Source organism: Etheostoma cragini, chromosome 4 (assembly GCF_013103735.1).
Source record: "Etheostoma cragini isolate CJK2018 chromosome 4, CSU_Ecrag_1.0, whole genome shotgun sequence".
In the NCBI taxonomy this organism is placed as follows: Eukaryota; Metazoa; Chordata; class Actinopteri; order Perciformes; family Percidae; genus Etheostoma; species Etheostoma cragini.
Genome location: NC_048410.1, coordinates 4,402,817 through 4,415,035, shown reverse-complemented (window position 1 = coordinate 4,415,035; position 12,219 = coordinate 4,402,817). Strand labels below are relative to the sequence as shown.

Below are 12,219 nucleotides of genomic sequence, written 5' to 3'. Positions count from 1 at the left end.
CCCCAGATGGGTTGGACCCCACGGTGATTTCCGCCAATTTGTGAATTCCTTACCCTTCTTAATCCCAGTTGCCAGTGTGATACCCCTTGTATAAGGCATATTTAAGCTATTTGCAGGCCTTAATCCCAAGCATTAACCGCTTATTTTTGTTGCCATTTTTACATCTAGTCAACGACACAGAAGAAGTGGGGCCACTGCAGACAGTAGACATCAACAACCCCAACACCACCAAGTGGAACCTGCGTGACTTGGAGCCTGTGAGCAAATACAAATTTTACCTGCGCTCCTGCACCACGGTGGGCTGCGGGCCCGTTGTCAGCGAGGAGTGCACCACTACTCTAGAAACAAGTGAGTGATGGAGGTTCCAGAAAGCAATTGACTAGGTGGTCTATGTGTGGATAATCTCGAGGTTGTGGGTGAGACAATGAGAACACAGACGAGCTTTGAGGTGCAGAACTGGCTAAGTGAAGTAGGTAACAAAGCCATTTCACTTTTTCAAAAATGGCATTGAAGTACCGGAATATGATCTATGTCTGGTCAGCCAAGCTTTTTATATCTCCATGTAAGTAATTTTTGTGGATAAACAATTTCACATGGGTGTAGTGGAGGTATTCATTTGTCACTGTCATGAGAGAGCAAGTGCCTATTGATTGGACGGAGAGCACGAGCTATGAAACAATCAGCTAAGAAAGAAAATTGCTTTGAGCAGGAGGGAAACTGAAGGTTTTGATACTGAATTGTGTACTCATGAAAGAGTTGGTGGGTAAGTAATCATAATGAGATGACTGGAAGAATGTAATCTATTCTTTTCAATTACATGTCATTTGTTGAGGACGGCACGTCATACCTCAGCTGGCGCATACTGGAGTCAAGCTTTTGTGAGATTGCAGGCGGTGGTATGAACAACTGGACGGGAAATGAAACAGGAAACTGTACTTTCACTGTCAGTACTTTCAGTGTCAGTTAAATCGCCTGCAACAACGGTTACTGTGAGCATAAATAATTTGGTGGGGATTTAAATTGAAATGCATGCCAAAGAAATTTAGTATTTTATTCAAGATGCAAAATGTTGAAACGCACTGCAGGTGTTGAATATGCGAGCGATTACTTAGTGTTTACTGGAAGAGTTCTTACAATTTACAGAAAGAAATTTGAACAACTTAGCCGTTTATTTACATGCTGAAAAGCCAGTAGAAATTATTACAGTGGGAAGGACTCATTTTTTATGTATTGAATTTTATGGAGCTGTGTGTGAGAGATTGGAGCATGAAAGGTATTTGTGGCAGCTGTACTATCACTTTGTGTGTATATGTCAGTAATGTTTCTGTTAATTGTCGTCTGCCTGCTTTCTCTCACGCCATTAAAACGTGCATTGTTTTGAGCATTCCCTTTGATCATACAGTGCACACTGTGTGAATGTGTCGTCTGTGAACGTCTGCTTAGCGTTGCTTGGCCCTTTTGTCATTTTCTTTTTTTTTATTGTCTTTTTTTCCCTTTCGCAGCTTCCACTTTGACTTCCACCCTTGGCCTCAGTATGTAGATCTGCGTTCATGATGATACTGTGGCATGTCATACCTGCACATACATTCTAATACTGCTCTGAATCACTGCTTTTACAGGAATATTTCATTTTGGAATTATATGTTTCTAAATTTGCTCTATGTTAATAAGATATGTTTTACAGTCATGATTATTATTTTAGGTAGCGGATGCATGCTTTAGATTTAGACATTTTATATGGATGTGAATGCTAAAGGCCTGAATTAAATCATCAGGTTTCTAGTCTCAAAATGGCCGACACATTTTATTTTTCACGAACAAAATTAAAAAGTTCCAAACACACGGCTCCTTTGCAGATAATTGACCTTGTCTGCTGTTAGCCCTTGCCATCAGCCGAGTGCACCGTGATGCCGCTTTTCATTAGAAAATTGTCAACATCTTCTTAGATAAAGTTTGTGGCTTCCTCTCTAATAGCAATGGTAATGAGTAACCTAATTAGAAATTCATATTAATCTTGGCTCATTAGTGAATGTAAACGAATATTGACTTTTATCCTAGCAACAGCAGACAACATGTCTAACTCAAGCTGAGGAATTAAATGATGCTTTAAGAGCCAAACCCATGAAGAGCATCCAACATTCATCCTTCTTCCTATTAATGATGTGCTAACAGAAAATTCATGTGAACGTATTTTTTAGACTCTAGATGTTTCACAGTAGACCTGACTAGTTACTAATTTAGCGGAAAAAAGCATGCGTGCTAACAGTAAAATGAAGCCCCCCCAAGCTCTATCCCAATTGATAACCACAAGATCTGTCTTTCTTTTCAGGCAAGTCAGCTTCCCCCTCACCTCCAAGCACTCCAAAGTCCCCAGTGACCAAACCCACTCGTTCCACGATAGGTAGAGCTGCTGCACATTCTGACACAACAAGCATCAATCCGCAGAGAAAAACAGAAGCAGTGAAATAAATGGGGGGGAAAAGGGAAGCCAAGTACAGTTTGTTGTTTGCAGATTTTAATATACTTTGTTTTTATTTTATAAGAATGTAGGACAAAAGAGGGATAGGACATGACAATAACTAGGTGCAAATATGAAAATGCGATGAGCGTGGGTACAGTACACAATGCACACAGGTACATCTTGACATACAGAAATAGAGTGGAGTAAAGTAATCATCTTTGTGTTCGTAGCAATCCCATTTTCCCCAGTATTCCTCTTCTTTTCTCTTTTTCTTTTGAAAACGCAGTATAAAAGTCAATTTCTCCATACTGCTGATACAGTTTACGTTTATTAACTGAAGCCAGCATATGGTAATAGCTTTTTTGCTTGCAACCATGAAAATCTTCAGGAGGTATGTGTCTCCTTTACCAACGCCTTCAGGAGGTTTTGCAAGATATAAAAAGGCAAAATAGAAGTAAAATGTCAGATTCTTTATTTTGTTAACAGTAGTTCTTGTTTTCAGTTAAAACAAGCATTAAGATGTAAAATAACGGCTCAGTTTTATTGTTGGTTATAAAACAAGTGCATTAGGATGAATAAGCTGTTTTTAATTTCTCTGCTGCACCATGGGGAAATCTAAGCTACTAGATCTATATCCCGACCCGACAGTGAAGCTGTAGAGTGCAGTCACTAGAAGGGGACAAATGTGTCTAATTGTCAGTGATTGATTTGTTGGGCCATGGTTCCCCCTGTACACGTCAGTGTATTGACCCGACAGTCACCTGACATTTCCATGTAATATTCAACCGGATAAACAGCAACACCGCTTAAGGACGCAAAGTTGTCCGGGGCAGCATCCGAGCTGAGAGAAAAACAGTGAGGATGAATGTCCTCCCGGCCCTGCCAGAGAGGTGTGGGCTCATACTGGGAGGGTGATATTTACTGGACACTGAGATAAGTGGATAAGTGGAAGCTGTTAAAGGCTCCTGTATCAGAATATTTTCTGGCCTTTCCTTATACAAAAAGCCTCCAGACTTTGAAGAGGTATCTTCCAGGGCATCAGCTCCCTGCTGGCTGAGCAGCTGCTTTCTGCTGCATTCAATAGCGAACTGTGGAGTCTGGTGACAAAACACGGCAACCAGCCTTGGGATATTTTTAGTTCAGGGGCCTATGTCAGTCGAAGTTGCCGCTCGGTTCCAATGATTGGAATTACCATAGTTGCAGACTAATCCATCAACATTAGTCAGAGAGTGTCATTTGCAGTGGTTGGGATGGACAGCGCAGACACAGGTGTTGTGTGCCGAATTATCACCTGAGCAAATAATGCACCTGAACTGGAGACACAGCAGAAGATTTGCATGTTTGCCGTGGGGAAATGAAGTGGATTGTGCTTTGTTGACTGGCTTTGATAGCTGCTTTCAAAGCATGCTTTTCCCATATTAATGACGCACATCATTCTACATTATTTGTTTTTCTTCCCAGTTGGGTATGAAAAGTCTACGTTACATGATATGTCTGAGGCAGAACCAGCTTAGAACAGATAGCTCTTGCTTTCAGAACAATTTACATAAAATATTATATTTTTTAATAATTATTTAGTAATCAGTCATGTATCATCAATCAATCAATCAAACTGTATTTATATAGCACTTTACAACTACCAGCAGGTATCCAAAGTGCTTAACAAAATTAGTAAAACCACAACATACAATAGAAAGAGTGAACGTAGAAAACAGTAAAATCAGAAAAAGTTACAAAGAAACAAAAGAATGAAATTGTCACACTACTGCTACGTATTAAAAGCCAGACTGAACAGATATGTTTTGAGTTTGGACCTAAAAAGAGAGACATCTGTAACAGTACGTAGATCAGGGGGTAACTTGTTCCAGAGTCTCGGGGCTGCAATTGCAAAAGCCTGATCCCCCCACTGTTTATACCTGGACCTTGGGACTTCTAAAACCAACTGATTTGAAGACCACAATGACTGGTTGTATTCCCGCACAGTTAAAATTTCAGACAAATACTCTGGGGCGAGACCGTTTAAAGCTTTAAAAACAAACAATAAAATCTTAAAATCTATTCTAAAACGCACCCCATCATATATACAGGTCCTATCAATGCCAAAGCTTCTTTGGTTCAATCTTATCAAATTTGAAGATGTATTGCTTTTGTTTAATTTATATCATTGTAAATGAAATTGATTTGGGTTTTGGGCTGAGTTGGACAAAATGAGACATTTGTAGGCAAGACCTCAGCATAACCTCTGGCAACAGGTGCTCTGTAGGTTTCACTTTTTTGCTGACAGTTCAAAGACTAAGTGATTAATAAATGAATAAAAAAATAATCATGAGAATATTAGTAGTAGCGCTACTACATATCCTTTCATTTGACTGTGAATATAATAAACGTATTTGGTGTTATTCTGATCATCATGCAGGGAGATGAACCTTACAGGAAATACAAATGTACAGTAAATTTAATGGGGGGAAAATTTATATTTTCTCTTTTTCTGTCTAGTGAAAAAAGAGGTGAGTGTAAATCAACCTCAGTGCTGTATTTCTAAAATCCTAGCTATGGCCGAGTATAACAGACAAGTTCTCAGCTAGTGTGGACCAGTGTGGCTATGTAAAATGTATTTCTGTGAAATGAAATGGACATACAATAACAATAATATCGAACATTTAAAATCATCAAATAGTTTGATGGCAAATCTGCTTTAAGATCTTTGTAGATCTCCACTTTATCTTCATTTTCATATCCACATTACGCTTGTCATGTTTGTTGTTGAGCGAGCCAATGACCCTGTCTGTCACACATAATTGATAGCTTGCTTCTTTAATAGAAGGTGAAGAGCGGCATCCTTCACAGCATAATGGCAACGCTCCTAACTCTCTCCATGGCTTTGATCTGCTTTGTCCTTTACTAACCATTCTTTGCCGTTTCTCATCTTCTCTTACTTCTCCTTCAGTCCCGGCCCTGTTGAATTTTAGCTCAGCTGTTAGTGACAGCTTTGCAAATATCAGCTGGATATCTGGAGGAGAGCACACAGAGTTTTTTATTGCATATATGAACAACCGTAAGCTCATATTACTCTTTTTCTCTGTTAGTTTCTGGACGTTGTTAGAGTGATTTTTAGCCGAACAGTGAATAACTTTAGATGTGTTGTGTCTGAAGTGGTCCTTCGTGTGTTTTCTTTCATATCTTCACTAGCTTCCATAGTTGTGTGTCTTCATAAGTACTAACCCATCTTGATCATTCACCCTTTGCACAGGTGAGGGTCTCTGGAAGATATCAGAGGCCTTAAACACCTCTAAGACTTTCCACATCATTGATGGGCTCGACCCCGGGACAGAGTACACTGTGCGCCTTATTCCTAACAGCTGGGTTGATAATTCTAGCATATTTGAAGATGTTATCACGACCGAGTTTACAGGTGAGGAGGGAAACCAAAAGAAAACAAAAAAAGAAAAGGAAGAAAAAGCAGGCAAAACTCATTTGACCTCTTACTGAACAGGGTGCAGGATCACCCTGCGCGTCCTTGAGCAGTGTCTCAAGCCGCAGTGTGTGGTCCCTTTGCCTTGTCACTAGGATTTAATTTAGCTGCACGGACTCGCTGAGAGGAATTACATTTGTACAGCGTTCCTTACTTGATTAATTAGACAAGCAGGATTAGCTGTTTAATATTTATATTGGACCGTTTCCATCAGCTTTGCACCCTGCCACCTTCTGCCTTTGCATCAGATAGGCTTTGTCGATGTAAACATTCAATCAAGTGTCCTGATGAAAAGGCCAAGGCATGTCAAAGTCACACGGTATTGTTCTCCTCAGGTCTGGCCAGCATCCATGGAGGAATATCCACCAAGGGCTGGTTTATCGGCCTGATGTGTGCCATTGCTCTCCTCACACTCATTGTGTTGATCGCCTGCTTTGTCAACAGAAACAAAGGAGGGAAGTATTCCGGTAGGTGCTCACTTACAAGCACACAAACATCACCTTGCTTGAATAGTAATTGCTGCTTGGAGCATCATTATATTTCCATTTGGCACTTTGTTGCTATGAAAGAAATTATCAATCACACTAGAAGCCATTACAGGAATATGTAAACTGATGTTGTTGTTTTTTTACTTGCAGCCACACAATTATTTCAATGCAAATTTATACATGAAATAGGCTTGTGTATTGATAGGAAAATGAGCATTTCTACTCCATGACAGAGTCAAAATGCAAATGCTGCACATGGGGTGGCTGAGCAGGGAATGATGACATACGCTCTGTGGTATCTCAATGTTATTCCTCCTATTGGGGACATGAGAGCTCTTATCGGCTTTATTATTCACAGCTAATGGCCATCAGGTTGTCGTCTGGGCAGCGATCGCTTCACTCGTCAGCAGAAAAAAAGAGCGAGACGCAGCTATGTCCTTTGTTTTCTCATTAAGGTCTCATTATCACCCAGCCATAGCGCCAAAAACCTTTTTTTTTGTTTGCCCGATCCGTGTCTTTTTTTGTTACATCACATATAGAAACATACCTTTGAACGTGCACTGTGTCATGAATAGACATTTCTATAACACATAGATTTAAAGATTTATGTTTACAAAAACTGGAACTGATTGAAGCTCTGCAATACTTTCTAAAGCTTGCACTGGTCTTTGATTAAGTAAAGGGAATTAGGGACTGAGACTTTAACCTAGTCAAACGACAGAACAGTCAAGGGACAGGGATCTTCATTGGCAGTCGTCTCTAGAGGAAATCACTGAAATCTTTTTATTTTGTGAGCAGTAAAAGAAAAAGAGGACCTTCACCCAGACGTGGAGTCCCAGGGCATGAATGACGACACATTTTGTGAATACAGGTAAGCGATTTCACCACCTCAGTGCAATTCACGTGCAATATTGTATGTCATTCTCTTCTGCCGTCCTCTCCTCTCCCTAATTCTCTCTGCATTTCTCCTGTCGCTGAAAAGAGAACCCAGCATGCACGAGGTTCACATGGAGCCTCACACTTCTTCTGTTCAAGACATTTGATGGCCAGAGTAACTGGAAAGTATGTGATAGACAGCATTAGCATCCCTGAGCTGTTTACTCATCAGTCTTGCCCAAGTGGTAGCCTCCTTTTATAGGACGTTGTGATCTTAGATACGGTGTGTGTGTTGTTTGTGATAGACGTCGCCTCGCAAAGGGAGCCGCCGCGCCGCTCGGCTGTTGTCCAGTAGGAGCTAAACGCAGGCCGCCCAGCACGCAGCAAGACACTAAAACCAATCAGTGTAGCTGAAAGCATCTCATCTCCGAGGCAGTAATATCTGGGCGCGTTTCATTAATTCTTTAGCAGTCCAATTCATAACAGCATACCACAGTATGAGTCCCAGGCTAATTCTCCAATCAGTGGGATCTGCACAGCAGATTTATACCTTGTCAAATTGACTCAAGGAGCTATTCATAAATCTATCGCATAATATCGCGCAATAATCCTGCACATAACCACCTGTTTAAACCACAAGTTATGGTTTTTACACTTTTTGGATGGATTTAAAAAAGCTAGATATGATGTGTTAATTTAGATGTGCTGGTAGGTGGACTTTACTACTTTTATTACTTTTTGACAGAGCCGGGCTAGCGGTTGAGTTTCTCGTCTTTATGCTAAGTTAACTGGCTGCTGATTGTAGCTTAGTATATTTATAGTGTAGAAGTATCTATCTTCTAATCTAACTCAAAACCAATTCAAGTGTTTTCCCAAAAATGCCAAACTATTCTTATAACTGACAATCTTTTATTAATGTATAGAAATGGATATGCAGTTGGTTTTATGAATGTAGATGTGACTTTGTTTTATTTACGTACTTTATGCATACATAGAGCATGTGTTTGTCTAAGAATTAGTAGTATCGTAACACACCGCCCACGGGAAAGTGACCGAACGACACAATCTTCTGAACACAGAAGATACTGAGAAATACAGAGAGAGATTGTGTGTGTGGCGCTGATAGGCTTAATTAGCTGTGTAGCAACTCATTTGGCAATGGCTTAAATGTAATGGACGTCCATTAATATCAAAAGGTTACCCACTAGAGCCCGACTGATAAAGGATTTTTAAGGCCAATATTGATACAAATATTTGGTGATTTAAAAATACGACATTCCGATATAAAAAATCTTTGTATAAACCCAGAAATGCATAAAATGGGCATAAACAGATCTCCCTAACAATATTTGTAGTTATTTCTGAGTCCTCACTAAAATAATATGATAATGCAGTTTAAAAATAAACTTCTTTGTTTTATTGTCACAGCAGAACAGAGGAACATCAAAATATATTAAATTTCTGATAAAGAAAATGTATAAAAATACAATCTTAAAATATGAAACTTAAAGTATTTTCAACAAAAACAAAATAACAATATAAAAGTGTTGCCGGCAGGGACGCTGTAGAGCGCCCTCTAAACCAGAAGTAAAGTTACAAAATGACAGAATGCGGAAGGGCCCTAGTTCAGGCAAAGAATAAGGTCAATAATAGCGCACGTTTAGTTCGGCAATTTCAGGACCAAATATACAGCTTAAATGATCAACACCACTTTGGGGTTGTTTCTCCCCCCCCCCCACCCCCACCCCCCAATATCTCATTAATCTTCCAGTCCTCACTTTGTCAAATGCATTGATGCACGTACAGTGTAATGATTAATATTGTCTCAACATGTGCATCTGTGTGATTATTTCCCATTGGTCAACCAGATGTAAATGCTCATGTCAGTCACAGATGCTCAGTGTAAATGCATTGATAGCTTGAGCCCCCCCCCCCCCCACCCCCCGTCTTCTCCAATAAGCCATAGAGTGAAGCCATGGGTGAAATGAGGTGATTCTAAATCCACCGGGCCTCTCTTGCAGTGACAGCGACGAGAAGCCGCTGAAGGGCAGCCAACACTCGCTGAGCAGAGAGATCAAAGCCGGGGACAGCGGGGACAGCCTGGTGGACTATGGGGAGGAGGACGTTCAGTTCAACGAGGATGGGTCCTTTATCGGCGAGTATGCGGGGCGAAAGGAGAAGAGGGTGTCCGCTGAGATCAAAGCCACTATTCAGACCCCGGCATGAGGAGCAAGAACCGCCATCCATCTTCGCCTAGACAAGGTTTTCATTATAAACCTGCTAGGAGGAACAAATGAAAGAGGAAACAGACGTTATCCATACCGAGCACAAGTTTTGTGTCAAATGTAATGCGTCATTGCCAACTGCACACTGCCACCCTCATCTTATAAAGTTCTGTTTTGTCGGGTTGCAACAGAATGGCCATTACTAAATACTGTGTATAAATAGTGTATATTGTATGTGCGGAGTGTCTTTTTTTTTAAAATAATTATTACACAAACAATTTAGAGGGCTTGCATTTTCTTTCTTTTTTATCTCCAGTACTTCAACTGCAGTACTGTTTGTACAAATGTCAGAAAATGCCACTTTCCAATATACATAATTTTATACAGCTTTGCCTGTGATATCCTCTTGTAACAGACCACAGATAAGTGGGAAAATCAAGTTGATAATGTTTTTTAATTGGATCAAATATTACTGACCTGTTATATTTGAAATTGATTAATTAAATATGAGTATAAAAGAGTATAAAGGTTGTTTATTAACTTATTTTCTTCCAGTGATTTTATACCTGATAAAATAACAATGAAATTGACATATCATAAATGGTGATTGTTCAGTCATGAATCTCCCAGTGATGTCAGAAGAAAATAAAATGTAGCTATTATGGCTTTTTCTTAGCACTCAGATCCGTTGGACAGTAGAAATTACAGACCTCGGTCTGTGCTGTTATGCGCCCCATGCTAATAATGCAATGGAATATATGGAAGTATTCCCTAGGTCAAGCTCCAAAAATGCAAATAAGTCGTCCAGACCGAACCACATAGGTTGTTTTTTTACTACCCTCTAATACGACCCACAGGGGCGTTTTAAGAAACCTAGAGGGGGCAGGAAATACGACACATACATCTAAACAACGGGTCGATGCATAGTCTGTGTAAGTGAAGCCAAAACATCTTGATCCCCCCCACCCCCAGTATAGTTCATAAATCCTGCCCACTCCATAGCGGATGGGACATGGGCCAAACTTAATAAGGAAAGTACACGTCAAATATATTTTTCAAAAAGATGGGTTCCTTCATTTTAGGTAGTTGTTGACAAACATGCTGATGTTTGTTGAAGTATTCCTCTTTCTGATAAATTTGGTTTTTATCAGTTATTTAATGCTTAACAAACGGGGTGAAACGTCATGATTGACAGCTGTGATTGATTCATGATTGGTCGGGCGGGTGCGCGGGCAGGACTTGGGTACCTCAGCTCCACTGCCTGATCACTACCGGGCAGTCTCGCTCCACGATTACGACATGGCAGCGTCTGTACCTGGGATATTTCATGTTTATACAGTGGGGGGGGGGGGAGAGGAGAGGCGTCATCCATCTTTAACACAGTCTAAGATCTAAACCAGAGAACGTTACCGCCACACACCATTAGAGTTGTGAAACGGACGTGTTATGGTGAGGTTTATGCACAAAAACTGCTTTGTTTTGTTTAGAAAAAGATCGTGGTTTGGGTTCAAATCATGTCACGTTACTTCACTTACGCATGTGACCCAGAAGGGGACATAGTTGAGTTTTTTTTTTTTTAACACTGAGATGAATTATTTTTTAAACAGGACACAAACCCCGGTCTCCTGGCTCAATGTCCTGTGTTTGTCTGAACCATGGACCACCCCAAGTATGGGGAATACTCTTATACTTCATCCCCTTACTTCCTGCTTTGCTCTTGTCATAATTACTACAGCCGCTTTAGGCCACCTTCACTATAAACGTAAATATGAGTCGAATATAATTGAAAGTCCAAGATTAGATAACCTCAGTGACTTCACTCTGACATAATCAGTTATTTTATCTTCACAAAGCATCTCCTCTGTATTTGTAGACTGAATACTCTCAATAATCTGTAAACCGATTTTCATGTATGAACTGGTGGACTGCCCCTTTAAAGAAGCAAGTGCAAAGTACTTGTAATGGACTATAGACTTTGTTTGTAATCAGAATATTGGGATCTGGTTGCATGATGTGTGACATCCTTCCTACCCTGCTGAGATCCAATGGGCTGTAGTCACTGCTCTATCCGTCTTAACAAGCCTTACTCTGTTACTTTCAATAAACTGCCATTCAAAGCACAATCATCATGTTGTCACAATTAACATTAGCACCACGATCAGAAAAATTGCAATGTTTTGTAAATTTTTTGCCAATGCATGTTTAGAATGTTAATTGGTGTTTTTTGATGTCATTAAATTGCTTTACTTTCTTACACCCTGGTAATGGTCTGACTGCCTGAAAGAGTATTAATGTTGTTGATAACTCCACTGCTGTTTGTTCATACATGACTACATGACTGAATAAACCTCTGCCTTTACCTCCAGTCAGCAGTAAAATAGGATAGAAAACGATACCTGGTGAAACGTCCTCTTTGCCTCTGAATAAAATAGAAGATGTGTGACAAATTGTTCCCATTTGTAGTACGACTTTAACAAATGCCGCGCCAGGGTCAAGTCTCTGTCTGATTTGAGCCTCTTGTTTGATTACTTTGGCTGCAGGAGAGAGTCATGAGAAATCAAAGGAGTGAGCTCAGACGGGCACTGGATCATGGAGCGAGGGCTATAATCATGTCTGATGGTTGATAGTAGGGAGTGGAGAGTGTCACTTTGAGGGCTCTCACTGTGTGGGTCACATCTGCCTCAGGTACTCTGTCAT

The 12,219-nt window shown here is 40.3% G+C and overlaps 1 protein-coding gene across 20 annotated transcripts in view; it reads left to right on the top strand.

The window, feature by feature from the left end:
* Positions 1–11,969, top strand: part of chl1b (cell adhesion molecule L1-like b) — a 66,800-nt gene extending 54,831 nt beyond the window's left edge. For 9 of the 20 annotated variants that reach the window (XM_034869564.1, XM_034869566.1, XM_034869561.1 and 6 more), the window contains 8 exons: positions 169–348; positions 1,503–1,532; positions 2,330–2,401; positions 5,409–5,516; positions 5,712–5,873; positions 6,269–6,400; positions 7,220–7,292; positions 9,319–11,969. In XM_034869564.1, the coding sequence (XP_034725455.1) occupies positions 169–348; positions 1,503–1,532; positions 2,330–2,401; positions 5,409–5,516; positions 5,712–5,873; positions 6,269–6,400; positions 7,220–7,292; positions 9,319–9,523 (962 nt within the window). In that variant the 3' untranslated portion in view covers positions 9,524–11,969. Of the gene's footprint in view, positions 1–168; positions 349–1,502; positions 1,533–2,329; positions 2,402–5,408; positions 5,517–5,711; positions 5,874–6,268; positions 6,401–7,219; positions 7,293–7,412; positions 7,484–9,318 lie in introns of all 20 variants that reach the window. The other 11 variants (XM_034869571.1, XM_034869572.1, XM_034869576.1 and 8 more) reach the window with 7 other exon arrangements.
* Positions 11,970–12,219: the final 250 nt, after the last annotated feature.